Source organism: Fusarium keratoplasticum, chromosome 4 (assembly GCF_025433545.1).
Source record: "Fusarium keratoplasticum isolate Fu6.1 chromosome 4, whole genome shotgun sequence".
Lineage (NCBI taxonomy): Eukaryota > Fungi > Ascomycota > Sordariomycetes > Hypocreales > Nectriaceae > Fusarium > Fusarium keratoplasticum.
This window is the reverse complement of record NC_070532.1, coordinates 4,094,136-4,121,433: the sequence shown is the minus strand read 5'-3', so window position 1 is coordinate 4,121,433 and position 27,298 is coordinate 4,094,136. Positions and strand designations below refer to the sequence as shown.

At 53.5% G+C, this 27,298-nt stretch overlaps 8 protein-coding genes across 8 annotated transcripts; 5 read left to right on the top strand and 3 right to left on the bottom strand.

Moving 5' to 3' along the window:
- Positions 1-266: 266 nt before the first annotated feature.
- On the bottom strand, positions 267-2,287 carry NCS57_00630700 (Clr5 domain-containing protein; the record flags this gene model as incomplete). Its single annotated transcript, XM_053056199.1, has 2 exons — positions 267-1,318; positions 1,414-2,287. The coding sequence occupies 2 exons, from the start codon at positions 2,285-2,287 to the stop codon at positions 267-269; spliced, it is 1,926 nt and encodes a 641-aa protein (XP_052915154.1).
- Positions 2,288-4,353: 2,066 nt separating this feature from the next.
- Positions 4,354-6,798, top strand: NCS57_00630600 (ATP-dependent DNA helicase II subunit 2; the record flags this gene model as incomplete). The annotated part of the gene is made up of 7 exons (XM_053056198.1): positions 4,354-4,841; positions 4,889-4,949; positions 5,001-5,516; positions 5,565-5,956; positions 6,003-6,214; positions 6,263-6,729; positions 6,781-6,798. 7 exons carry the CDS (start codon positions 4,354-4,356, stop codon positions 6,796-6,798), a joined length of 2,154 nt encoding a protein of 717 aa, XP_052915153.1.
- A 548-nt stretch (positions 6,799-7,346) lies between these two features.
- Positions 7,347-8,950, top strand: NCS57_00630500 (uncharacterized protein; the record flags this gene model as incomplete). The annotated part of the gene is made up of 4 exons (XM_053056197.1): positions 7,347-7,706; positions 7,756-7,802; positions 7,848-8,519; positions 8,569-8,950. 4 exons carry the CDS (start codon positions 7,347-7,349, stop codon positions 8,948-8,950), a joined length of 1,461 nt encoding a protein of 486 aa, XP_052915152.1.
- Positions 8,951-9,324: 374 nt separating this feature from the next.
- Positions 9,325-9,812, bottom strand: NCS57_00630400 (Mitochondrial import inner membrane translocase subunit TIM14; the record flags this gene model as incomplete). The annotated part of the gene is made up of 3 exons (XM_053056196.1): positions 9,702-9,812; positions 9,519-9,646; positions 9,325-9,463 (listed from the first exon to the last, which is right to left on the bottom strand). Exons 1-3 carry the CDS (start codon positions 9,750-9,752, stop codon positions 9,325-9,327), a joined length of 318 nt encoding a protein of 105 aa, XP_052915151.1. The 5' UTR covers positions 9,753-9,812.
- A 774-nt stretch (positions 9,813-10,586) lies between these two features.
- Positions 10,587-12,817, top strand: NCS57_00630300 (uncharacterized protein; the record flags this gene model as incomplete). Its single annotated transcript, XM_053056195.1, has 9 exons — positions 10,587-10,781; positions 10,836-10,901; positions 10,959-11,072; positions 11,122-11,196; positions 11,247-11,274; positions 11,325-11,660; positions 11,714-12,355; positions 12,405-12,541; positions 12,602-12,817. The coding sequence occupies 9 exons, from the start codon at positions 10,587-10,589 to the stop codon at positions 12,815-12,817; spliced, it is 1,809 nt and encodes a 602-aa protein (XP_052915150.1).
- Positions 12,818-13,068: 251 nt separating this feature from the next.
- NCS57_00630200 (uncharacterized protein) lies at positions 13,069-13,635 on the bottom strand (the record flags this gene model as incomplete). Its single annotated transcript, XM_053056194.1, has 2 exons — positions 13,069-13,455; positions 13,546-13,635. 2 exons carry the CDS (start codon positions 13,633-13,635, stop codon positions 13,069-13,071), a joined length of 477 nt encoding a protein of 158 aa, XP_052915149.1.
- Positions 13,636-21,532: 7,897 nt separating this feature from the next.
- On the top strand, positions 21,533-23,151 carry NCS57_00630100 (C2H2-type domain-containing protein; the record flags this gene model as incomplete). The annotated part of the gene is made up of 3 exons (XM_053056193.1): positions 21,533-21,547; positions 21,684-22,240; positions 22,362-23,151. The coding sequence occupies 3 exons, from the start codon at positions 21,533-21,535 to the stop codon at positions 23,149-23,151; spliced, it is 1,362 nt and encodes a 453-aa protein (XP_052915148.1).
- Positions 23,152-24,186: 1,035 nt separating this feature from the next.
- Positions 24,187-25,356, top strand: NCS57_00630000 (uncharacterized protein; the record flags this gene model as incomplete). The annotated part of the gene is made up of 3 exons (XM_053056192.1): positions 24,187-24,479; positions 24,537-24,618; positions 24,685-25,356. 3 exons carry the CDS (start codon positions 24,187-24,189, stop codon positions 25,354-25,356), a joined length of 1,047 nt encoding a protein of 348 aa, XP_052915147.1.
- Between the last annotated feature and the right edge of the window lie 1,942 nt (positions 25,357-27,298).

Here is a 27,298-nt window from a genome sequence, read left to right as displayed (position 1 = left end):
AGGTTTTTTCCAATTCAGCCGAGGTGTCGCGGTGTCATAACCCTGTCTTCGGACTTCGGACAACTTGAACCCCCAGTTGATGAAGTCATGCTTTGCTTGGTGTGAGCACGTGACAGCGCGGTATAGACGTGTTTGTGGAGAAGCACCTTGCATCCATCATTGACTTCTCATCTTGGATTTCATAGATACGTATGGAAAAGAACAGTCTCGAGTCATCTAATATCACACAAAGAAATTGAAAGTAGTCCAACACCCCCGTATTCCCATTATGGCTTCTTCCACCCACGCAGAATCTCGGCAACGATGAAGTGTCCATTCTTCTTTGCAAGCACTGCTGCGTCTTGGCAACGCTGGCCCAAAGACTCCTCCTCTGGATCGTTCTCAAGCAAGAGATGGACAATGTCAAGCCTGCCATGTTCTGATGCACCTTCAAGTGCAGTTCGCCCATACCTAACCGCCCCTGGAGCATTGACGTAAGCCCCATTCTCAAGAAGAAAGACAACAATGTTGTAGTGCCCTTTGATGGCCGCGAATTGCAAGGCCGTCGCGCCGCGCTCCCTTGCCGGAGGAGAGTTGACATTTGCGCCTTGAGAAACAAAGGTTTCTACAAAAGAGAAGCTGCCACTCATGGCTGCCGCCTGTAAGGCAGTTTTGCCACCTTCCCAAAATGCTGGAGCATCGAAATCGGCTCCAGCCTCTAGAAGCATACTTGCCAGCTCTTCGTAACCCCGTTCAAGGGCTGCTTGAAGTGGTGTTAGATGGAACCCGTAAATGGGGTCTTTGAATCCTTTCATTTCCTCAGGTTGTGGGTTGACTTCAGCATTGTGATTGATGAGCATTCGGAATATTTCGAGATCAATGGGGGAATCAAGGCGGAAGATTAACGAGGCAAGCGACATGGCGCTGCCAGGATCGGCTCCCCGAGAGAGCAGCAACCGAACCGTGTCTTGATTTTTGCAGGCAATGGCAGTCTCGAGAGCCGCGCCAAGCCGCATGCCGTCGTGTGAATAGTTGATGTCTGCATGGGAATCTAAAAGAAGGTTGACGAGCTGATTATTCCTCTTCCCGATAGCGACCTCGAGTGGTGTTTGAATGTCAAGGGTTATGGGATTATGAACCTCACTTGGCCGGTTGACATCTGCTCCAGCTTCTATCAGGCGAGAGGCCATGTCGAACGATCCCACACGGATGGCAGCACACAGAGGCGTTTCCCAGTCTTGAGGGAGATCTGGCTTGGCACCCTTTGACATCAATAGGTCGAACAGCTGATGGTCATCTTCGGAGATGGACCACACCAAAGCTGATGTTTCGCAACAACCTTGATTGAAGTTAGCGGTGGTCTCTGGAACGACGAGTGGTTTTTAAAAAGTCTTGTTTTTTTTTTTTTTTTATAAAAAAAAAGAAAAGACTTACCTGGGCCTGAGCGTGTGGGATTGATATCAGCACCCCGACTCAATAACATGTTGACGAGGTCAACGTTTCCCGTTGAAACTGCAGCTCCCAAACACGTCTGTCCGCCTAATGGTGCGGGCTTTGCATTGATCTCCCCGCCTTGTCGTATCAATAGTTCAACGATGTCCAGATTCTCATAGTAAATAGCAGCTTGCAAGGCGGTCAGACCGCCAATGGTGTGAGGAGGCGCATTGACAACTGCACCCATGTCTAGAAGAAGTTGAACCATGTCAATGTCCCCAGACTCAGCGGCGGCTTGAAGCGCAGTTTGTACATCGAAATTGCTTGGGGGTGTATTGATATCGACACCTGCCATCAATAAGACTTGGACTAGATAGCGTTTCCCTCGCCTTGCGGCATCCTGTAATGCTAGACGGCTGAGGTTTTGATCCCAGTTCGTCTCAAAGGCGAGGTAACCACCGGCATGAGCCTTGGCTTGCAGTAAAAGGTCAACTACTTGGCCATTCTCATTTTCATACGCGATATCAATGGGAGTGAGTAATGAATCTGAGGCATAATACGGCGAATCCCTGGAGAAGCAACCGAAGCCATGATCAAAGTGGAGTTGGTTCTCTTCCCCGTAAGGGATGTTGGCATTTGCACCCGCGTCCAGCAACGCTCTAATGGAACCAACGCGGTTGTTTTGAACTGCAGCATGCAGCGCCGACCTCGAGCCGAGATGGAACACGTCCGGATTGGCGCCCTTTTTGAGAAGGATTTTAGTTAGAGAGGCATCTTCCTGGGCTGCTGCCGTTATGAGGGGGGTCTTCTGTATCCAAGGGGGTTTGATATCCTTGTATGATACATTCACATCAGCCCCTGCTAGGATCAGCATCTCTGCGATAGAACTTTTCTGAGGAAGATCCATCATGGCGAGACAAAGAGGAGGATATCTCTCGGTCGATTCTGGGTAAGTTGTATTTGGACAAGCTCCATATTTAAGTAGCAGCCGGACAATTTCGGCATTACCGAGCTCGTCACTGACGGCGAGTTGGAGGGCAGTGTCTTGAGTGATGGGATTGAAGATACTTGGACTGGTACCGTTATTTTAGTAGAAGCTGGACGGTCTTTGCATTGCGGAGACGGATGGCGCTGAGCAGGAGGTTTGCTTTGAGGACCTTGGTTACCGCATTGTTTACGTGAGTCAATTGCCGGAGAAACTGCATGCTTCCATGGTCGATGATCCATTGGAGGAAGTTGTCGGTCTGGTCGTCGGAGAGGAGATTGTTGGAGATCTGATATGTAGCCAAACATATAATTTGAACAAAAGGCTGGGCGGCTGCTTGTAGAGCACCTGCATCCACACAGGACTTTTGTGGCATCGTCTTCTTTACCTTTTCGGCCACAGTAGACGCTCTGAGACTATCCCTGAGAATAGAGGAAGCAGGTCTTGACACTTGCTTCGTAAGTGCGGATTGAACATCGCTTTCTGTCATATGCTTGAAAGCAGATGTCACTGCAACGGTCAGAAAACCTCTTTCTTTTGGGATGCAAATACTGGCACCGACCTTTAGGAACGAATGAATCATGAAACGGAAACCAGGGGACAGTGGTGCATTTGATCAACTTGATGTCAAAAGACACCGATGGTGTTGCTGGTGGCGTGCATGCAACAATACACTCGAGAGCATCGTTCGGAGGGACTTGACAACACTTGTCAGTGCATGTAACCTAGCCGGGATCTGAAAATACTGAGAGGAGACTTACTCGAGCATGACTTCTCTGAGGAGCTTGGTTGGCCGTATCGCCCAAGTTCCTTCTTGAGCTTCTTGACTGAAATAGGCTTCCCACCCATGGTGATTTCCGATTCTTTGCCCTCAAGCTTTCGCTTTCTGACCAACGAGCCGACGTATTCCCACTCTTCCTTGGTGGAATACTTTCTCATCTTCCAGCTGTCTAGTCGGCGAATGTACTGGGCTCTCCTGCTCGATCATTAGTGAGCTGCCTGAGAAAGCATCTGGGGCTAGACTTGAGAGGAGTCATACGTCGCATAGAAGCCTTGGTCCTCAGCCATGCACTTGACAAGTTCATCAAGTGTCTTGTCTTGGTCAAGGTACAGCGCACGGATATGCTCCTTTTCCCTCTCCCAGAGGGATAAAGGTATCCTGGCTGCTGGAGGCATTGAATGGCAGCACTGCTTGTTGTTGGGAGTGTTGATGGTGCAATGGACGGATGGATGAATGATTGAATGGAAGAGAGACCTGGAGGAAGGGGTTGTGGGAGGCTAATATATACATGAAATCCTTTCTGCCAACATGATTCAAATGCACTTTCAATATTGTTCCAGCCCGATGCACACGCATGATCCGGGTTGGTCTCGCTGGGCCTCACTGCCCTGATTGGGTTGGCAATCAGCGCAGCATGCACACCTTCGGTCCCCTGGCAAGCCTTCAGCCAATTTTACCATTGCTCTGATTGGCCAAGCCAGAATTCGCGTTCGCAAGGTGGGATGCCAAGTCGCTGCGGGCTGACGATTGGGACTACCAATTGCCAGAATTCGCGTTTGGTATAGCCGATGTTATTGGGCAGCCTGGGAAAGGACCCAGTAAATACAGGAGCATGCATGGCGCCTTGACACCTGGAAAAGGAGGTGCAGCCTGCTGAAAATTGTTGATGCAAACTCTCTGTGTTTCCATGAAGTTGGAGGTGTTACGCTAACAGGCAGAAGTGGTAGAAGGCAATCACGTGATAACGCGACCTGGACGCGTCTGTGGGGAGCTTCTCATCTTACAGCTTCAGCTCATGGCCCCTTCTGCCTAATCCATGACCGGGATTCACCATGAGAAGGCGCTCACCAGTGATACTTGTTTAAAAGAACGAACCGGCCCGTGGATATTCAAGCTTCAACTTTAACTCCTCCTTTGAGATTTTCAACTGTCGCCTTTGTTGATCTCATCTACCATGGCGGAGAAGGAAGCCACCATCTTCATCCTGGACCTTGGGTCCACCATGGCCCAGACTCACAGTGGACGGTCAGAATCGGATCTCGATTGGAGCATGCGATATGTGTGGGACAAGATTACCGACATTGTCGCCGCCAGTCGCAAGACGCTGTGTGTTGGTGTTGTCGGCTTTAGGACTGATGAGACCGACAATAAGCTGCAAGATGACGACGGCTATGAGAACATCGCCGTGCTGCAAGAGCTGGGACCGATGTCCATGTCCTCTCTGAGGAACCTGCAGTCCGTTATTAAGCCAAGCGAGACGTGGTCGGGAGATGCCATTTCAGCCATTGTTGTCGCTGTTGACATGATGGACACATTCACTAAGAAACTCAAGTGGAATCGCAAGATCATCCTGATCACCGACGGCCAAGGCCCAATGGACGCAGACGGCTTGAGCGACATCTCTAAGAAAATGAACGACTCAAATATCCAGCTAACTGTCCTGTGAGTAATCTTGCCATTCTACCATGTCCCCACTAACAGAATGGTAGGGGCGTGGATTTCGATAACCCTGACTATGGCTTCAAGGAAGAGGACAAGCCCAACACCAAGGTCAGGATATTGTTTAGTACCCTATTGAGCATACTACTCACGTACATGTAGGAAGAGAACGAGAAAGCTCTCAAGTTACTCGTCGATGATTGCCAAAATGGCGTCTTCGCGACAATCGCAGAGGCCATTGATGAGCTTGACACCCCTAGAATCAAGTCGGTGAAGCCATACAAAACCTACGATGGTACACTTACTCTCGGAGATCCCGAGAGGTTCCCCTCTGCGATGAAAATCAATGTCGAGAGATACTTCAAGACCCATCTCGCGCGACCCTTGACAGCAAGCACTGTGGTCGTCAAGTCTGAAGGCACGGGATTTGAGTCTACGCAGGCTGTAGAGGGTGATGAGATGGAGGGTGTTGAATTTTCCGCGGTCAGGCAAGCTCGATCGTACAAGGTCAACGATCCTGATGCCCCTGGTGGCAAGCGAGACGTAGAGTTTGAGGACCTTGCCAAGGGTTTCGAGTATGGCCGGACTGCTGTGCATATCAGCGAGTCAGAGCACAACATCACCAAGATTGAGACACAAAAGAGCTTCTCAATTGTTGGGTTCATCCCTTGCTCAAAGGTGAGACTCTACGACACGTTGTGGTCATCGTGTTATTGACTCTTCTAGTATGAGCCTTTTCTCAACCTGGGCGAGGTCTGCGTGACAGTAGCCAGCAAGTTTGATGCAAAGTCAGCACTCGCCCTCTCCTCCCTCGTCTGGGCACTCTCGGAACTCGAGTCGTATGGAATCGCCCGAATCGTGCCCAAGGATGGCAAAGACCCGCAGCTGGTGTTGGTAGCTCCTGGCGTGGAGCCAGACATGGAGTGTTTGTACGACATCCCGCTGCCGTTTGCCGAAGACATTCGAAGTTACCAGTTCCCGCCTTTGGATCGGGTCATCACCGTCAGCGGCCAAACCATCACAAAACACCGCTTCCTTCCGACAGACGAGCTCAATGATGCCATGAGCGACTACGTTGATGCGATGGACCTATCGATGTATGGCATCGACGATGAGGGGTAAGGTCTTTGTCTACTGAATGATGGCATCAACTAACTCGAGAAGGGAACCCGCTGAGTACGCGCCCATCGACGACACGTTCAACCCAACAATTCATCGGATCAACCACGCCGTGAAATCTCGGGCAGTATACCCTGAAAAGCCCATTCCCGATACGCCATCGATCTTGCTGCGATTCGCTTCGCCACCTGAAGACTTGATTGAAAAGGTCCAGAGCAAGATTGATGCGCTCGTGGAGGTGGCAGATGTCAAGAAAGGTTCGTCTCATCAAGAATGTCCACGACTCGTATCTAACTATGCCATAGTTCCGCCCAAGGTCAAGGGCAAGCGAGGCAGAGAGGCGGTCAAGCCCATTTCTGGTCTCGACGTGGATGCCCTCCTCGGGGAGGAGGAGAGGAAGGAGGAGATTGACCCAGATAATGCAGTCCCCGAGTTTAAACAAATGCTGGCCGCTACCGAGGAGGTTGCCCAGATCGAAGAGGCAGCGAAGCAGATGGGGGCAATTATCACGACATTTATCACAGAGAGTTTTGGGGATGCCAAATACGCACGCGCCATGGAGTGTTTAGGCGTTATGCGGGAGGAGTTGACGAACCTGGAGGAGCCTGGGCTGTACAACACCTTTGTACGGGACATGAAGAAGCAGTTGCTATCAGGAGATCTTGGAGGAGACAGGCGAGACTTTTGGTTCAAGGTGCGGTGGTCACGGATGGGACTGATTGACAAGAAGCAGTCTGAGGTATCGACTGTGTCCCCAGAGGAAGCAGACGAGGTGAGTTTCTGGCCACTACGTTTTCTTGGATACATGCTAACCGTGTTACAGTTTTACAAGTCAAAATAGACTCGTGATGTATTGTACGTATTTTAATCATGGTATGGATCGATAGCTTTGGCGGTCTTGTATATTAGCTGTAAATACAAGCTCTTGGCGCTTGGTGCGCATGCAAACAAACGACGGTGGTCCAGCCTGTTTTACACGCGGACATTGGGCTCTTGCAGCACAAACACAGCAAACGGAGTGATTAGACTATTTTCAGCTTCTCTACGGCAGCGAATCATGCCGTGAAGCGTGTTTTAGACGAATGAGGCAGATTCAAGCCTTTTCTCTGTGCTCCCTCCCTCTCCTGTCACGCTCTCAGGCTCATCAATCAGCCTCACCTTTCCTCCTTCATCCTTCCCCTCAAAAACGGCGCGTGCTGCACCTTCTCACCTAAACCCTCCCTCTCCCAATCCGCCCCAGGCATCTTTGTGGTCCGGTGAATATTTCATCACAAAGGCCTAATCCAAGCCCAGTAATTTTTCTTTCTTCATTGTCATTATTTCTCTTCTTTCGTCTCTTTCATTCTTGCGCTCGAATAGCAGCACATTTCTGCGAGTGCAAGCATCATCATGGCGGACCTTGAGGGACGCCTCGAGAGGCTTCGGCAGGTCCTTGGCCAAGAGGTAAAGCTGGTCGAAAGGAAGAAGGATGCTGAAAAGGAAGAGGGCGTCTCTCAGGTAGAATCGGGCAATGATCGCTGCGTCTTGGACGACGACTGGTCCAACCCTCGCCCATCGACTGGTCAAGATCGAGACCACACCACCTCTGCCGCAGAAGATCTTGCTAGGGAGAAGATGAAGAACGAGGCGTTCGACTGCTCCGACTTTCGGGTTGGAGAGCCCGTCGACAACCCGGCTTTTGAATTCTGTCCGTTCAAGATTGTTCTCACGTACCCTGAGCGCTTCATTGGCAAGATGAACCAACCCAAGGTGTGTTGGCAAGACCCTATTTCCACTCCACCAACTGACTTGCATGCAGGCAAAGCCATTCTTTGCCCAACCTCTGGCGGATCGAATTTGGGACTTGTGAGTGGCCCTTCCAGACACTGGGCCTCGTGCTGACCATTTCAGCTTCTACCTCCATGACCCAGATGAACCAACAAGAGACCCATACCTCTTGGTTCCAACGGCTCAGTTCCAAGCCTTCCTTGATGACATCAACCTTGAACTGGGGATTTCGCTCAAGATCCCCCTGGGGGTGAACACGGAAAGGTTTTACATGCGGTTCAACGACCCAGACACACCGCGCCCACGATATCTCAGACGATCCGAGGACGAAACCTCACTCGACATTCGACCATGGCCCACCATCGATGACTACGACGTCAATCTCTACGAAACGGCTGAGAAGGGGCAACGGGCTGAGTGGCGGGACAAGCTGAAGCTCGTCAAGACTGGCTTCATCCCGAAACAGCGCAACTCGTTCAAGGCTCTCTTTAACAAAAGGAACCGGGACCTGATGCTGAAGCACACGCAAGAGTACCTCGGTCTGGTAGGGAACCCCGAGGGCCATGATGTCGTCTTCATCTGCGTCGACGTTGAGGCGATCGAAAGACCACCAAACCCAGTCTCCGAGATCGGCTTTGCGATTCTCGATACACGAGACATTCAAGGAATCGCCCCTGGTGAATGTGGGCGCGGGTGGTGGCCCAAGATCAAATGCCACCATCTCCGTGTCAAGGAGTACGCAGGCTTGAGAAACTATCGCTACGTCAAGGGTTGTCCTAATGCCTTCAACTTTGGGTGAGTTGCCTTTCCTATGACCCAAGACTTGCGACTGACCAGCTTCTAGCAAAAGTACGTTCCCGACCAAGGCGAAAACTAAGGATGCCATCTTGGCCATTTTGGACCCGTACTTGAAAGGTTCGCGAAACATTGCCATCGTGGGCCACGACATCAATCAAGATATCAAGTATCTTAAAAGCCTCGGCATCGACATCGAGGTCGTCACAAACGCTTACCCCCCAGTCGACACCAAGGATATCCACCAATCTTGGACTAACTCGAACAACGGACGAGGTCTCAGCAGCGTCCTCTTGGAACTGGGGATCGCGAGCCAGAACCTCCACAATGCGGGAAACGATGCCTACTACACACTTTGCGCCATGATCGGCATCGCTATTGAGGGGGCTAAGAGCGAGGAGGAGAGGAGTGACATGAACAAGGTCGAGTGAAGGAATAAGTCTAATGTAACTTGGCAATGCCAAAGCTAGGAGACGAAATAGCCAAGATTTTGAGAAGAGAATATGCCATTGGTGCCCTGTATTCGTACAGCGTCTAGTCTAGATAGCTCAACGACGTGCTCATCCCATCACCCTGCCGTGCCCTGGCTCTAAGGAGCCTCCCCGTAAACCAACAAACGCCTTCGCTATGGAAACAAGTAGTGTACATTATACACACGCGACAACACAGCCACGTCGGTACTCAAGTCGTCGATTGTTCTTTTTTCTTCGTCAGGCCCACACGCTGAGAGTGAGGAGGGTGCAAAGTCCGAATGCCGGGGACTTGGATTGGTTGCTTTTCGGTGTCATGATAGCATGATGCGGGATCAGCTGTTCTTGTCTAGAAACTCCTTGGCCTCGTTGACCTTTGTAGCAAGGTAGGGACTTCCGCCTCGATCGGGGTGGTTGAGAAGCATAAGCTTTCGGTGAGCCTTGCGGACCTTGTCCTTGGTGATGCTGCGCTCGCTTCGGAAGTGTTAGTCGGGAGGGGTTCTGTCATTGGTGTTGGACAAGGACATACTTGAGGGAGAGGATGAGAGAAGCCTCCTTCTTGTTCATCTTGGGCTCGAATCCGCCCTTGTAGAAAGCCTTGCCCATGGCTCCAACTCCACCGCGCGAACGTCGCCATGCGACGAGACCGGCTCGGCCCTGTTAAAGAGCGTTAGCGACTGGGATTGTCTGGGCTTCGGTAGTTTGAACGTACGAGAAAGGCGGCAACGGCAGCACCGGCGCCCCAAGCCATAACAGAAGCCATCTTGGTATAAAGGAAATTCGAGGTTTGAGTAACGACGATGAGTGGGTTTGGAAAGAGATGCCGAACTTGGGGCGGCAAATCGGGGACTGAAGTTTTCCAGAACCTTACCGGCGCGGACCGGAGGGTTGCGGATTAATATTTTGCCGGTAGCCTATCGATAAGAGGGACGGCGCGGAGCTCCGGAGGTTGGTTCATCATGATTGGACAGAGAATCAAAGGCCGGGCTTCTCACTCCCTCCGGTATCTATGGACCCCTAGACCAATGTTTCGTTTTCGCACTACAAGAATGCCGGATAATGAATGCGGGGAAAGGGGACCCAAAGGGTGTGTAAAGGACGGATAGACAAGCGTTCAAGAAGCTTGACGGGATCCCATGACACACACCACCACACAAAAGAACCCATGACTTGTCCCTGTCTCTCCTCTTTGTGTCAGTCGCACGCCTTCTCCCAATTAGATTCCCCTCCATCATGATAGGGCGAAAGCCGCGGATTTGCGCCCTGACTTGCCTCTCTTGGGTGTGTGCGGGCTAAGCTGGCAGTGCAGGCTTATCAGCTCCGGTCTGCGTTCTGGCCTGCATGTCTTACCAGGGTGAACTACTGGGACATGACTCTGTAACGATAGGAGGCCCTGCATTTCTCCTTCTTTATCCTCTCTCTTGCCCTCACTTTGATTCAATTGTGCCTCTTTCGTGGTGTTGTTGTTGGTTGGTGACTTGTTGAGCGCCTAGACATACAATACACAGCAAGCAGCTCGCGGCGGCTAATTGCTTTTTCCTTTCTCACCGTCTCCTCAATTTGAATCCTCCCTAGATACTCCTCGAGCCGGTTTTCCATGGATGAAAAGGTAGCTGCCGAGGCAGAGCCTCTGCTTCGAGAACGTCCTAAACGACGACGAGTGTCAATATTTGCTCCAGTCCTTGCTCTTTTGGCCGGTGCTGCGTTGATCGCCTTCTTCGAACGCCGTCCTGAGTCGAGACTGGATAAGATTGACCATGAGTCTGAGCCGGAGCCATGGAGCTGGAACGACGTATGAATTTTTGCTTCTCAGGATTGACTATTGTGCTGACCACTGGGTATATAGCTGGAGCCCAGCCAAGACCTCAAGTGGGAGACATGTTATACCAAATTTGAGTGTGCCAGACTTGATGTGAGTTGGGATACCGATCCCCACTCCAGCGTAACCACATACTAATGGCTATCCAAGGTTCCTATGGATTGGCTCGAGCCTTCAGACAAGAAGCGTGTCGTAGTTGGTGTCATCAAGTTACCGGCAAAGTCCAAAGACAACCCTGTTTCTCCAGTCTTTGTCAACCCCGGTGTAGGTCTTTCCCAAGTGATGTTGTATCTATGTTGACGTTTAAAACAAGGGCCCTGGCGGCTCTGGAGTGAGCTTCCTCAAGAAGTCTGGTCCTCTCCTGCAGAAGATTGTAGGCGATAACCATGTAAGTCTCTTCATAGCCGAATAAAGGTGATGGTATACCGACAATTCTAGGACATTATCAGCTTCGACCCTCGAGGAGGTAGGTTCTTCAACTCATGAAAGAGCGTGCCATGTCTAATTTGAGTTCAGTCGGCGTCTCTACACCTCGCGTAGAATGCTGGGGTTCAGCCCAAAGGCGCAACCTCTGGACTCTTCAGGAAACCCCCATCGTCGACGAGCGCCCAGGCCTCATCTACGATGCCTACGCCCGTGCTTCGGCCTACTCTGGCGCCTGCGAGATCGCCATGGAGGAGACGGGCATCAATGCCCACCTCGGCACCGCATCCATTGCGAGGGACATGCTCGAGATCCTCGACAAGACGGGCCATGAGAAGCTCCGATATTGGGGATTCAGCTATGGTACTATTCTTGGAGGTGTTTTTGCTGGGCTGTTTCCTGAGCGTGTTGAAAGACTAGTCAGCGATGGTGAGTACTACAAGACGGAACATTGCTTGTCTTGTTCACTGATAATTCCTCAGGGAACGTCGACTATCACGACTGGTTCAACCTGGACCACGGCAGATTCATGTCCGATGCCGACGCAATCTTTGACGCCTTCGACAAGGCCTGCCACAAGGTCGGCCCCGAAGCATGCGCCTTCTACGCCGAAACGCCAGAGGCCGTTCAGCAACGCCGGATCAACCTCCTTGAACGTCTCAAGGCCTCTCCCGTTCTCATCCCAGCGTGGTCTCACCCTTCGGGACCTGACCTGCCGCGGCTGGTCACCTACTCGGATGTTCAGCGGCTTACCCAGCGATGCATCTACTCACCGCTCGTCAAGTTCCCCCAGTTGGCCAAGATCTATGCCTCCCTCGAGGGAGGTGACGGAGGGCCCTTTTATGACATGTTGATGGCGAGCGGTGGCGGCGCACTCGAGTCCAGCAAGATGTGCTCCCTGGGCGATACTCCTTCCACAAGCCCCCTGGAGACGGCCATGGAACTGGACGCCTTCCCAACCATCATGTGTCTCGATGCCGCAGCCGTTGAAAAGACACCAGAGGAATTCGAGGCCTATCTCGAACGAGTCAAGAGCATCAGTCGTTGGGCGGGCGCCTTCAATATCAATTTCCATCTGGCCTGCGTGGGGAGAAAGACGAGGCCCAAGTGGCGCTTCTCAGAGAGTAAGCAAGATCCTTCTCCAACCAAGAATCCTGTTAACAACCTTGATAGAGGATATCAAGACCGACACTGCTCATCCTATCTTGTTCATCGGAAACATGGCCGACAACGTGACGCCCCTGCAGAGCGCCTTCAACAACTCGGCCAGGTTCCCCAGCTCAGTCGTCCTCAAGCAAAACTCGTACGGGGTTAGTCCTTGCTCCATCTCCCTCCACCTTCCTCATCGTTTACTAAATCGTTCTCTTTAGCACTGCTCGCTCGCCGCACCGTCGACCTGCACCGTCCGTCACATCCGCAAGTACTTCCAGGACGGCACGCTCCCGGCGGCTGGTTCCGAGTGTGACCCTGACTATGACCTGTTTGAGATGCCAGCTAAGGGGGAGGAGGTGACGAGCTTGGATGAGCTCACGGCGGCAGTTCTAGAGTTGGTGCGTGAGGTTGATATTCCCAAGGGTATCTGGTAGATCGTAGACGTGATGACAGGCTCCATAGAGTAAAGAGGGGACCGTGGGATACATGCGTATGAACAAACTGAAGGAGTTATAAGATGGGCTGATTGGAATTACCTGGCATTGGTATCAAGAACGAGTAAGAACTTTGTAGGTATTATGTGGTCTGTATATTGCGAGTACATCTATCAATGAAATCTTCAATTTAACCAAGTCTCTCCCTCAACGGGTATCATCTCTGGATCCGAGGCCAACAGCACATCTCTTCAAGCATCATCATCATACTTGTCAGTGCTATGGTGGACCCTGTCGGGCATCTTGAGCCCCTTCTCGACAGCCTCCTTGACCTTTTTCTCCAGCTCCTCCCCCTTGGTCTTCTGGTGATGCTCCTTCTCATCCTCCTCGGTCTTCCAGTTACCGGCCCCTCCGCGGCCCGCAAGGCCCCCGCGGATGTGCTGGCTATTTCGCTTCAGGCTCGCGCTCACGGCGGCGGCCGTTTTGTCCGCCATCTCCTCCTGCTCTCGCGCATCCGGCAGATCCGCCGGGTCAACATAGTTTCCGGCACCGCCGCGGCCGGCTCGCGCGGGGAGGTGGGCCGTCTTGCGGTCCGGAGGAGGCGCAGGGTTTGTGGCTAGATCCTGAGCCTCAAGGTCCTGGAGGAATACGTGTAAGTTGGGTGAAATGAGAATCTCGATGAGAGCGATTTTTTATCAGAGTCACACAAGTCAAAGACTGCAGCTTACCTTGGCAGCCTCGTCAACTTCAGCCGAGGGATAATAGTTTCCCGCACCTCCTCGGCCAACTCTGCGGTATACATCGTGTTCGGGAGCCATGGTTGAGGTGTTTACAATACTGACGTAGATGTGGATACGTTGAGGTGGATGATGAAGTGAGTTGTCGTTGCAAGCATCAAGGCTTAATGGATTTTAGATGCGAGAAAAAAAGAAGATAAACTTCGTTTTCCCTGACACATTCTACACAATGCGACTTTTTAAGGAGTCGTCACTGGTGACGCCACTGGGTGCGTGGGGGATCCTTGTGTCCGACCAAGGTAAAATGTCTCTGCCTCAGCTGTGTCGAGATTGCTGCGACAGATGCTATCTCGAGTCCTTTTCCGTGTGTCAACGGATTTGGACATGGGAAAGCCAGCGCCCGCCAACCTTAGGTAGCCACACCAAGACGGACAGCGCCAGGACAGCACAGGACAGGCCAGTGGGTGCTCAATCCGGGGTACATGACTAGGCTGAACCGCGTAGATCTCGCTGGGACTCCATGTCGCCTCCTCCCATGCAAGTCACAGCAGAGCAGCTCAGGCGTGGAGAAGTTTGGGCTGATCACGCCTGACTGTGAGGAACTGGCCTGGGCTGAGTCGTCTCTCGAGAGATCAAGGCTGGGGTCAGTAACCTTGGTGAGGTGATCGGCATTCATTGTCCATGGTATGAAGGCTTGGGCCTCGAAAGCACAGAGTTTGTTGTCCCCCAACTTCTGTGGCACCGGGCCAGGCCTTGTGCTGGAGCAAATCGCACCACAGACTCGATTCCTGTATTGAACCCTGTTGCTTTAGCAGTTGGCTCGAACCTGTCTGTCCCGCTGTTGAGTAACCTCGGAGTGCTTGTCCCGGGTCGCAGGAACTTGGTGGCTGGTTGCTGCACCGACGTCGGGCCTCGGTCTTCCAGATTCCAGAATGTCTTTAAGTTGACATCTAGGCAAGACTTGAAAGCCCTACGAATGCTTTCCCAGGGCAAATTCGATTTGCTTGCGTCTTGACTAAGTCTCACTGTACGCCAGAACTGCCTTCATGATATCAATGGCACGCTAGCCCGTGATCAGCACTCTTCAGAGATAAGCCACTCACAGGCTGCCAGGTTCCGTCGATAGCCTCCGATCATGGATGGCATTCGGGTACCCGCTGCGGGCTCGTCGCTGCGTCAGGGTCCCCTCCAACACATCAAGCAAGCATTCCTTCGTCCCGTCTTCTAAATCGTTTGAGTCGACAAGCGCTGCTGATCTCGGGAGCCTACAGCCCAGACCACAGCACTGGGAGTATCAACCTTTTGACTCTCGGTTCTGATAGTTTATTGAGACCACAAGAGCCTTGGCTTCCTTGCCGTCTAGGTCGAATGGAAGAACCCTTCCAATGAACAATGAAATGACTCCACGTGGAACAAGAATAGGCAGTCTTGTTCTCATGCAGGTACGGCAACAGGTGCGCAGTAACATGTCCTTGTCATATGCTCGTTCCCGTTTGTTGAAATTGCCCCTCACTTGGCCATTGTAGCGGGCTCTCTCTCTTCAACTTTTTCACAAGCCGTCTTTTGAGCGAATTCAACGCGTTGAGACATGCAGTCTGGCCTTCGTCATCAAGTTGAGGCATTCTTCTCCCACCGTGATCCTTGCTGCGACGGTCAATCACACCCCTGTGCCTATGCTCATCGCGGGGTGTGTGAAACCGCGTTACTGCCACTGTGCGTATCGGCGGCAGCTGTGAGACGGACGAGCTTCGTGATATAGAGGGGTAATTCTGTAAAGCGGGGCCTCCGTGAGAACGAGACGAGACACAAATGGCGGCTGGCGGAGACGGAACCATCGGCCTGAATGCCGTCCTGCCGTCAAGCTGTGCGCGGTATCATGCAATTGCCGGTGATACGTATGTACGGACCAGAAAAGCCAGCTGTCCCTCCCCCTTTGACCGCCGCAATCCGATGAGGTCCGTGGGCGAGCGAGACACCGGCCGGCTCAGGCGGGCCTGGGCCGTTGTCGGCCGGTGCTTGCTCACCATGACTTGACGATTGAGTCACCCAGCGCCGATTCATCGGCTCATCCACTTTTACGACAGGCACAGCACGCCAGCTCATTGTTAAAATGCTGCCCCGATTGCGATTGCCCCATTCTCCGGGACCATCACCGACAATTCCAGCACAGTAGAGGGGCATTGGGCCTTCTGTTGGCGCCAGAATATCTGGGTCCTGGTCCTCTCCTCTTGCTCTGGGGGGTGCGTGATGGACTCCAGAGAGGGCTTCGTGTCTCCTCTCGTCAGAGAAGCCACCCAGCATAGAATCCACCCGGCCCCAACTGTCATTCACCCGGCTAGGTCTCTCGGGTCGAAGCCATACTCGAAGAGGCAGAGTGCCCCTAGCGGGCTGCGGGCCTTGGAAGCGGCGGCTTTTTTTGGTGTCGGTGTTATCAGGATCCCAGCGCGGAGGCGGCGCACCCCGGATCGCCGGCCGTGAGCCCACTGCATGCGTCGGTGATGCGAGAAATACAGGGTTGCAGAATCAGAGTGAGGGAAAAGAAGCGCCTCAGACCATTGCACGGCCATTGTCGCCTCTCTGGGCGGAATGTCTCACTGTCTGAAGAATAGCCCCGGTGCATCATCGGCAGACTTGCGCGGCAGTGAGCCTCATTCAATCAAGAGAGGATCGAGATTGAGAGAGTGTGGAGGAAGCAGACGCGGACCTGATTGGTCTCGTCCCAGTAAGCTCGCAGCACCCCAATGCGGCCGTTGTGGGCTTGTTCTGGGAATTCCATCTCTCGATGGGGTCCTTCTTTCACGAGAATCCATCTTATTCCCACCCCGGCCTGGGCGGCCGATGTGTTAGTCCCGGGCGATTTGAAGGTCAGGGTTGCGTCATTAGAAGCTTGCAAGAAAAAAAAAAGTTGAAGGGGGTCGAAAAAAGTGAAGGATGAAAACAAGGCAGAGGCTGACGGAGAACAGGGGCGCCTCTGCCAGGTACGCGGCATGTCAATGACGTCGATTTCGTCCCAGCCTCGAATCCTCCCTTCCAATGCCCTACGACGACGGTAATAAAGGAAAAGAAAAGAAAGGAATTCCTGTGTCTCAACTGGCCTTTCTCATCATTGGTTCCACGTGTCGAGGTCAAACAGCCGAAATATTGGCATTGGAGGACATAGCGCTATTGGCAGAATTATCCCGATGCGACCTGCGTTCAACAAGAGGATCGTCGGGTCGCTATCTCAACATGGAAGTGCCCCGAGTGAGATAGTCAGGAACGGCTGATGGAAATCCCGAGGGCTAGTATCGCCCTTCTTGTCTCGCTGGTCTGCAAGGTGTGACAGGTCGTGTGTGAGCTGAATGTGAAGGTGACGGATTGTGCCCTTGGAGTTTGATATTGAACAAGGCGAGTTCATGCCGCCTGCCCTGGTGCATCTATCTGCCAACCTCGATAGATGGATCAACCCCGGGGGCTTGCCTCTCCGTTCCTCCTTCCACGATCCGTACTTGTCAATCCGATAGGAAGGAGACAGCGATCGCCGAACCAAAGATGCCCTAACGAGATACATGTGACCAAGAGGTCCGGGCACACAACTGATTGAGCTGGAAAGTGCAGGTCAGGTGAGAGAGCTTGTGACCGGTCAATCGCCAAGGATGGTAAGAACGCGACGGGATGGATGCCCGCTAGGTCTTTTATTGTCTAGCATTTTGAGGGGTAGGTGATAGCTTAACTTGAAGGATAGGCGAATTGCCCATCTCCAATGGTTGATACAGGCGAGTTGTAAGTCAAATGCCGCGTAAGAATCCATACATTCTCAAAGTCCATGCTATCAATGCGCCATGCACAGTACTGTACCGGGCTGGAAGGCGTCGACAGCACAGCACAGCACAGCACACGAGATGTGGCACTCGCTCTGAATGGATCACTCAGGTTGCTTCCTCAGGTATCCTGCTGCCTCACGCACCGCACACACACACCAACCTGGCTTTGCCTTACGTGAGAACCTGGACATTGGTTTCTATACGGAAGAGAGGTGGCCAGCCAGAGAGGGGCACAGTGCATTGCATTCCCAAAGGGACCAACCTATGAACCAACGGGCTTCCTCTTTTGCCATAATTCACCCAACCTGGGCCCCCTGCTGGCACTGGGAGCAAACCATTGAGGTTAGCAGAGAAGCCAGGCGTCTCGCTCAGCGCCCGTCAACCCAGCCCAGCAGCTTGCTCCTTCAGTAGGCGTGCTCCAAGGTTAAAATTGCGGTGGCAGCTAAATTTCGTGCCAGAAGCCCTCTGTCCAAACAAGGCCAGCGACGGGGTGGCAGCGCCAGCGGCGACCAAAGTGGTGGCAGTGAGTGGCACGGCCAGCTGACGACCTTTCCACACTGGGCGGGTATCCTGGACGGCACACGCCTGGGATGTGAGCGCAAAGGACCTTATGCACCTAAGCCCTTTGGGCCTTTCTGGGGAGACGTCTGCTAGGAGCACCCCTTTTCGATTTATTTTCTTTGGGGACGGGGCCATGAGGGTCGGTCAGAGGGTTTGGCATCTTGGACTCGGGATGAATGAGTATTCTATCGCGTAGACTTGCTGAATGGAGAAAGATAAGGGAAAGAGCTTCTTGCCAATGCTTTAAATACAATCAAAAGACATCAAATACAATCTCATATATGGATTGAGTAAAATATTATGTTTCGGTGTTGGAGTTCCGAAGTGGTTGCAATCATGACTCCCCTCGGGACGAACAAAAAAAAAAGTTGGAAAAGAAGGGTCTCAACTTTTTTTTTCCTTGAGCAGCCAGCCCATGATCAGCAGCAGCCAGCAATTGCCGAATAAAAAATTCCCTCCCCATCTGTCCGATTCAGACCAGGGCCGAGCCCAACAGAAACACAACAAAGTCAATGATCAGGCCCAAGTCAGCCCAGCAGAGCTGCTTGACCGAGTTATCAGATCACGACAGCAGATCAGATCAGGGTTCGCTCACCTTGGCTCAAGGGCAGCAATAGAAAAAAAGGGCCAAAACCAAGGGGCTTCGGCAGGCCGGCCACTTTTCAGGGCAGGGTTCCTCTTTCAGGGCAAGGGTTAGGTTTGAAGCTTCCAGCGCCAACAAAGCGTCCAATGCGGGACCTGGATGGCCTCCACGGGTAATACCACGTGTAAGGTGTAAGAGACAAGAAGCTCTCTGCTTGGGAAATGCAATAACGAGATAAAACAGGATGCTGGTCTTACAAGCATAATTGTTTCATCTGTTTGGCATCCATGGTAATTACAGCTGGCAAATGACAGAGACTTGCCGAGGTGATCTGCCAGCGACGGCAAGACGTGTCGTTCGCTGGTAGAGTGCCCACAGGTGCCTGAGGTGCGCTTCGCGCTCCAGCGTCTACGCGCTTAGCCCTACAACCACTACATCAACATTGACATTGATCGATCACCAAGCATAAACCATCATGAGAAAAGTAGACACTTGTTCTCAACTCCACTTTTCAATTTTCTGTCCCAGACTCGAAAGAATGTCTTGACCCCCGACGAGAGACCATGTCGCAAGATCATTCCGCTAAAGAGACGCATCCCAGAGCCTCGTCACGCCTGGACGATTTCTCAACCCCAGGCAAGGCTCTCCTTTCTGGGACAACACTGGCTGCCTGTTCCTGGAAGATGCCCCATGATGTCCACTTCCAGACTGTCCGAGGAACGTCGCGGATGCCGGAAGTGATGCCTCTTGGACCAAGCCGCGCACCCAGCGGAACTGTCGTGGGGCTCGGTCACGGCGACACGGGAGCCCGTTACTGACTGAACAGTGAACAGGGCCATGAGAAGCACTAACCCAGCGCAGTCCGAGGTGAGCGACGGCGCTGTTGCACCTGTTGCTGAGGTCAAGGATATGATCCCTGATCACAGGATCGCTGGAACACGCACCGCCCCGGCTCGCATCAAGTTCACTAGCCGACGCAAGGAGAAGAAACAAACGGCTTACCACATAAACCCACGGTAGGTACCAATGGAAACCAACCTTGTTAGGTAGCTCAGCTCCGGAACATTCAACAAGCTCGAACCCGACAACCAAGTACGACACTCAAAATCTGAGACAGTTCCTCTGCGCTCGTGGCATGGCAGCAGGATGCGAGAAACTATTTGCTGCCGGTGGTCTTGTGGCTCGCTCATCGATTCTCTTGGAGGAGACGCCATCAAGCCCACGTCCGTGAGCTCCTCGTACATACCCATACACAGTGCAGATACTGAAGCTGGAATGCCCCCCTCCTTTTCCACTTTACTGATTCCCCGGCTTTGCTTGGTTTCATCGAGCGACGCCCCCACTGGGTGCCCCAAATCAACCGCCCCGGCTCTCTCTCAGCACGCATCGGGCAGGGCATCTCCCATGCATCGACACCCTCCCCCACCCAGTGTGAAATTCCGGCTGGTGTCTCTGCCTGTCTATCCTATCTCGATGGGGCGCTCTGGCGGCGTCGGCGGCCCTGTCGGGGCCACGGGACCACTCTGCCCGTCTCGGAAGTTGGGGAAGACGGAGAAGCACTCAACCAGACCAGCAAAGGAGGCGGCATACGACTGGAGTATGAGGACATGCCCGAGTCGGGTGACGGATCAGGCCAGAATCGAGGCATGGCAAAGGCATTGACGATGATTCTCAACGAGAAAACGAACGACACGAGCCTGAGCAGGCATCATTTTTCTTTTCTTTCTGATTCGGCTCGTTAATTATGGCCCTTCCATCTCTCCGTCCACATCCAGTCCACGCGTCCGGGACTGCACTTCCCGAGCCACAACCACTCGCTGCACCATCCATGGTCCAGGAACAATGTCTCCTCCCCTGGCGAGCCGGCGACGGTTGTGCAGCGGGCAGGACCCTGGCACATCTGCACTTTTTTTTTCTGGTCGCTGCACAACCGAAGAGGCAATGCCTTTTTATACCTTATCTAGCAAGGGACGGTGCCAGCCCGTGAGGGGGCCCAATCATGTCCTGCTGCGCATGCACAACGGGGAGGGGATTGAGGGGAGACCGGGTGGAAACGTCCATCTCTGGATGTATCGCGGCATGGCATATCAACAGGCTCTGTTCGTTGGCAATCGGCCAGACTCGCTGCTCTCTTTATGCTAACCGTTGCATACAGGCAGAGATCTATTCCCACCCGTCGTCCTTTCTCATCCTTCCACTCACATTCACCTCAGCACCAGCAGGAAGCTCAGGCCAGCAAGGGGACAGAGCCCGTCGCTCAGCCCCCGTTCGCCGGCCGATTGCGACTCTCCATCTGGCCTGTTTCTTGACTGCCTGCACTGGACATCCATCCATCTCACACGCCCCCCCTTGGGTCGCTCCCACGCCAGAGCCCCTCCCCTCTCGCTCTCTTCTTCCCTGCTGCAACTCAGTTGTTCAGATGCTCGACAAGGGGGTCAGCGGACCAATAACCCGCCATCTCCCTCTCCACCTGTCGCCATCGAATGGCTGCCCCGGGGCTCTAGGGACGCCCCTCCCCCCTTCTGCCCCCCAAAGCACAGAGTCGACGGCACCATAGCGCCTGGTGGAAGGCGTTGGAACCGGCCCAGGGCCTTGGCTCCCTCAAAGAACCCCTCGCTGGTTCTGGGTCGATTTCCAAGGCACAAGGTCACTGAATGAGAGTGGTAAAGTGGCAGGACTAGCCCAGACCATCATCCCTTTCACTGATCAAGTCCCGGTAGTCGCAAAACCTTCAATTCACCTGCACTGTACTGTACTGAACTGTACAGGCGCCGCCTGCTGGCTACATACGCCCCCGCAGCCACACACACGCCCTCGCTGGGTTGTTCTTCCCAAAATATTATTTCTCATCCGCTTTACTTACTACACTTCCTCGCAGCATCTCGCCTCTCACCACTTCTCTTCCTTCCAGCATCATCCGTCCACGATCCTCCGGCCCAAAGAGCAAGCTACAACTTCAATCCCCACGCCTAGTTCGCGGTCGACCGACTCCTGTCGTGTCGAATCCCGAGCGTATCTCACACAGTCGGCAATGGCATCATCCAAAGTACGCTGCCCTCATCCTCGGAGGGTCCGACCCGAGCCCTGCCCCGACCCTACCCTGCCATGAACCTCCCACGACCTGCCAGATGGCTTCCAACCTACCAAGGCCCAGATTTGCTGATCTCCTTCTTCCTACCCAGGAAATGCAGCAGTCCTCGCGGCCATTGACTCAGAACCGCTCCCCCATGTCGACAACCGCGTCGGGCCTGCCCGGCCGTCAAACCCACGCTCGGGCGACCTCGCACTCGCTGCTTACCGGTGCCCTCAACGCAAACCACCGAGTCACTCGACGAAAGTCGGTTACGAACCCGAGCTCCAACATCACCTCCGCCTTGGCCGCTGCCCTCCGGGATGGTGACCGGTCCGCCGCTGTGCCGATTGCAAACGGTGGCCGCCGAATGTCCAAGAGCGCCGCTGCCAGGGCGGCCCTCGTTGGCAGCCTTCCCTCCCCGCCAGCCAGCCTTCCAAACCATAAGTCGATGCCCGATCCGAAGCGAGAGCTCAATGGTAGCGCCATCGAGGACGATCCGAACGACGGCTCGGCCGACGAGGGAGCGACCAAGTTCCAGAAGGCTCGTCAGAGGCGTGCCAGCGACGGTCAGACTCTCAAGGAGGGCAAGAAGAGCAACCGGGTCGAGGTCCGCTGCGACAAGTGCGGCAAGGGCTACAAGCACAGCAGTTGCTTGACGAAGCACTTGTTGGTACCCCTCTTCCCCATTGATCTTGCTCCCAATCCAGCAAGTCTTTTACAAAGACAGGATCTGCTTTTGGCGTGTGACGTTGCGTGTGTGTGAATCAGTCTCGCTGACTAGGATTAGGTGGGAGCACACTCCCGAATGGTCCTACACCTCGAAGCTGCTCATCTCGAAGCACCAGCAAGTCCAGCTGCTTGAGGCTGCGTCTGTCCTTGTTGCCATGAACGGCAACGGAAAGGACAGTGCCGCAACTCCTCCCGACTCTGCCAAGGACTTCCAAAGCGAGGCCGGGTCTTCTTCACCTGCGGCTTCGGGGTACTCTGACCCCGCAGAGCGACAGAGCTCTGCCGACACAACCCCGCCACCATACGCCGAGGGGCTGAATGTCAATGGCACTTCTTACCGAAACAAGCGTCACAGCAGCAACGGCGGGTATGCAACGAGCTTCCAGTCCACATCGGCGGCTTCGTTTGGCGCTGGGAGTGCGCCATTTGGCTCAGGATTCGGTCACTACCGGCAGCCGAGCAACGACCACCGACCAACGTCATCCGGCCGCAACGCAACGGGCGAAGATGATCGGGACCTGGCTGCGGCGGTGGAGCTCCTCAGCTGCAGCTTTGGTAGCAACAATGGGTCTCGCAACGCCGGACTTCCCGCAGATGCGCCCCCTGTCCCTCCGCTGCCGGCGCAGTACCTCGACCAAGCAACTCCGCTATCAGCAGCGGGCTTCATCAACAGCTATCCCAGCCGACAACCTGAAAGTTTCACACGAGGCGAAATGAGACGACCCAGCGAGGACGTCAAGATGGAGGAGAGCGGCGATTCGGTCATGGACGACGACGATTTCGAGATGCGTTCGCGGGGTCGCAGCGAAGATGACGACGACGGTGTTTTCGGTCGCATGGAGGAATGATTTTGGATTCATCATTAACGGGTTAACGAACGGGATGGGACGGGACGGAGTAATCTCTTGGGTCGGGCATATTGACTCTGGAGTTGGAATATTGCATGACGTTGAAGGGCGGGCGCGTTGTTTGTGTTTTTTCCGCATCACGATATATGTTGTTGCGTGTATGAGGTGGTTCAGCTCCGCCGCCGATCTTCAGCACCAAGGAGTGGAGGGCTCTTCTGCGTTGTCGCCCATACTGGGGCTTGACAAGGATGAGATTGCATCGCCACGAGGTTAAAGTGAGGATCCGGAGAGGCGTCGAGCGGACGCCCGAATAAATAAATACCTACTGAATAAATGAAGAATAAATCTTGAAACCACGTGTCGGTTCGTGTTTACGATGAATACGCCACGGGAGGAGAGAGTTTGGGTCTGGGAGAATGATTGAATAGGTATCAGGTCAGATCATGACGAAAAATGATGGTGGTAGTGATAGAGCACCGCTAGACATGAACAACGAGGTCACAATGGGCTGGGCAATAGAACAAGCAGCAGCCAAGCTAGACCCGATCCACGTGGGACGAGAGTAGCAAGAATGATAGAGTGAGAGAAGCCGAACAAATGTCGATCTCTAATCTTTATCATTCATAGGTAGTTGATAGTTCAGCGGCTGGTTCTAGAGGAGAAAAGATGGGAGAAAAAAAAGAGGGAGAAAAAGTGTATGGAATTTGGAAAAATTGGTTTGGTCGGTTGTGAAAAAGCAGCTAGCCCACTAGAGTAAAGCAGCAAAAAGCGGCCTATACAGTGGGGGTCAGTGGGAGAGGCTGCCCGCTGAAAGAGTGTTTCCCCAGCGACCTCCTCGACGTCACTGACTGCCCGATCTTCCCCACCAGAAGCTAGAAGCGCCCTGCCCGCCCCTCGGCGCAAACACACAAAGATTGGATCCAGCGCCATCTTGTCTCCCTGTCGCAACACTTGTGGCATCCTCGGGAATCCGGTCTTGCTAATCCAGCGACGTATCAGCCTCGTTTCTTTCGAATTAAACAGAAAAGCTCCGACATGCCGGCGACTTTGCGAAGAGCTGCCGGAAAGGCTGACGAGGCCGGCGATGAGACGGCGCTGACGACTACGACGGCCTCTTCCTCCTCCTCGTCGCAGAGGCAGGTCGCGCCACGAAATCTGCGCGAGGTTATTCCCGACCAAGCTCAGTTCCCGCTCGCGGTGGCAACGAGCTTCGCGATGGCGAGTCTCGGGTATAGTCTGTTGGGTGAGCTCACGGGTGGTCAACTCGCAGCTATCAGCCGCAGCCAAGACACCTGGGGAGAGGTCGCCATCCTCGCGGGCTGGAGAGTGTGAGTTGATTGATTGCGATAGAGCTGGGGGTACGGTTCGCTAACTCCGTGTCCCAGGATCGAGCTGGCGCTGGGATGGTACGGCAAGCTGGATGGCCTGGATGTTGCCATGTTGGACCTGCTGTCGCATGGTCCTCACGTCAGTCTACCCCACCTTTCCCGATGCCGGATGGATGTTCATGATGGATGCTGACCCATGGTATAGTACTTTCTTCTGTCGAGGTTCTATAACCTCAGCGCTACGACAGCTCTCTGGGCGTTGGCCATCGATATCGCCTCGGTGGCCGTTCCCTTTTCCCTGCTCCGGCCGCTTTCTACCGTCCACACGCCTTCGGCCGCTGCCGCTGCGGGACTGCCCAATCGCGAGCTCATCGACTTGCCTCTGCAACTGTATACGACAGCCTTGTCGACTGGCATCTACACCGTTGTGTTGGTTCTCTCGCTGCGCTTCATTCTGCCGCGCATCCTGGTCGTCTACTACACTGGTGTGCCGACCCTCGAGCCCGCATACACGGCCTCGTACGCGTCTGTCCTCCCTGTGACACTGCTTTTTGGCGTTGCGGCGAGCACCTTCATATTCGCGCCGTTTGCGACGACAGCTCGGGCAAAGGAGGACGATAAGATCGACGAGTTCGACCCTGTCGCTGCGTCCCTTGGGGAGACGGTCTGGTGGAACGTCTGGGGATACACTGCAAAGACCAAGGTGGTGGTTCGGCGGACAGCAATCGCTGCCCTTGTTGCCGCTACCAACACGTTCCTTGCATCGACCAAGACCCTTTACGGCGTCGAGTCCGCAGGCGCCGCGGTGTATGCAAGTGTCTGGGCGTTTGCAGCCCTATGCACAGGCATCGGTCTTGGCTTTGTAGGTGGAGACTAAAGGAGAGACGAATCTCACAATTGGAGGACAACCGAAGGCGCCCTGACTTGGTCCTCCATTTGAGTTGGCCAGGGATGGGCGTGTCCACAGAGAGGGCCATATGAATGGATAGAGTTGGAATGCCCTGGTTTCCTGGTATACCTTGTTCAATTGGGGTCGAGGGGTGGAATTGGGGCTTACTCGGCTGGTATCTTTTGTGTTTGGTTGGCTGGTTGTTGATGTCAGGATTGCTCCGAGACAGTGTTTTGTGTTGTCTGAGAGTAGAGGCGTCTATGTTGGTAACCTCTTTTTTCCTATGTCATTGTATGAATACTATCACGACGGGCTTTTTTCTTAATATATAACTTATTTAAGAGGTTGCCTAGTTTAGGCCGTCAAGATAAAGATGTCGCCCGGTGTTATCAAGTCATAGGCGAATTCAGCTCCAACGGATGGATGTCACTCATGACTGACAACGCATCGGTGCTCGATCCTCATGACTATCGATAAGGCGATACGAACTTGTTCCAAATCACACCGTGAATGGCGTTGAGGTCTGGAGATTGCCAAGTTGGGCAACCAGAGCGGAAGCTAGATGGCGGGGATAGAAGTCGATCCATTAGAGGCGATGACGTCTAGGAATCCGGAGGGTCCACGGGCTGTTGGTCGTTGATGGAGTTGAATCCACCAGCAAGGCAGATCGATTCGGTAGGGCTGATGCATGGGGTTTGCAGGTCAGTGTTTGGGATAGGTAATTGCTGTATCTAGAAGGTTGACAGACTGTTCCAGAGGTTATTGCAGCAAGGAAACATCTATAGATGCAGCCCTATCCGTTGCCTTGGGTTCAAAGCTATCATCCATGCCAAGACCTGGTGTCGTTGATCTCCAACGGGCGCTAACGAGGCACTAACAAGGCCTGTCATAGACATGATCTGAAGTTGAGAACATAATTTGAAGACGGAATTCATGAGCGGTCATAATTCCGTAATTCCGCACTTGGATATGAAGAAATAAGGAAGCCTAGAAGTTGAGATGGGGAACCGTCGCTCTGGTTGCCCGGGACGGATATGCTGCAAGGCTGCGCCCCAGAGTGTAGGATCCCAATAGCGGACTCGGTAGCTCAGAGGGGCTGTAGGGCTGCTGCAGTTCAGCTGGCAAGGGTGTTCGACGATTCAGAGCTTTAAACGCTCATTCTGTAGGAGAACTAGGCACTAATCGAGTCCAAGGTCGAGCTGTTACTGGTGATTGTGGCACGACGTTTGGGACACGTCAAGGACGGCCCCAGCTTGCAGCCCCTCCCGTACTACGTATATCGTCCTGAATTCTCCAAGCCCAGCTCCACCGAAATGCGCCTCGCTAGTATCATGCTATGACCTTAGGGTTTCCTATCCTCACTCGACGATGCCCCTTGCAACTCTTGCTGCAACTAACATGCCGCAGGACCAACAGCGAGCTAGGAGAGGTTTGGTAACAGGCTAAACAGAGAAGAAATGCTCCACAAGGTGATGAAAGTCTGCAGAGAAGCACTCCGGAGTGCCGGAGCAGTGCCACTCCGAAACAGTTCGGCATGTGGTTCTGTGCTATTCCAAGCCCATGGACCCCTGGAGGGGATCCCCTTCAGGGATGTTTTTGTCCACCACAATGCGAATGCGGCAAGCAGGACGAGAAAGCCAAGACGAAATGTCACTATCTACAACACGCGGCTTGACAAGGTCTCGTGCCTGGCACCAGCCTCGCCGAGAAGCTGCTCATCGTGAAAGAAACAGCCCTATAGGATGTGGCTGATTTTTTTTTCTACCTTGCAAGGGTTTGGTTATGTGCAGTCTTGTTCATGCGGTCGGCGACTCTATCTCGCTCCTTCGCTATTTGCTCGCTATGCGTGACCTTGTTGTTGTACCCGTGTACTTTGCTGCAAGGCTCCAATATAGCAGAATATCTTCAACTTTTGGCTTTGAGACTGCAG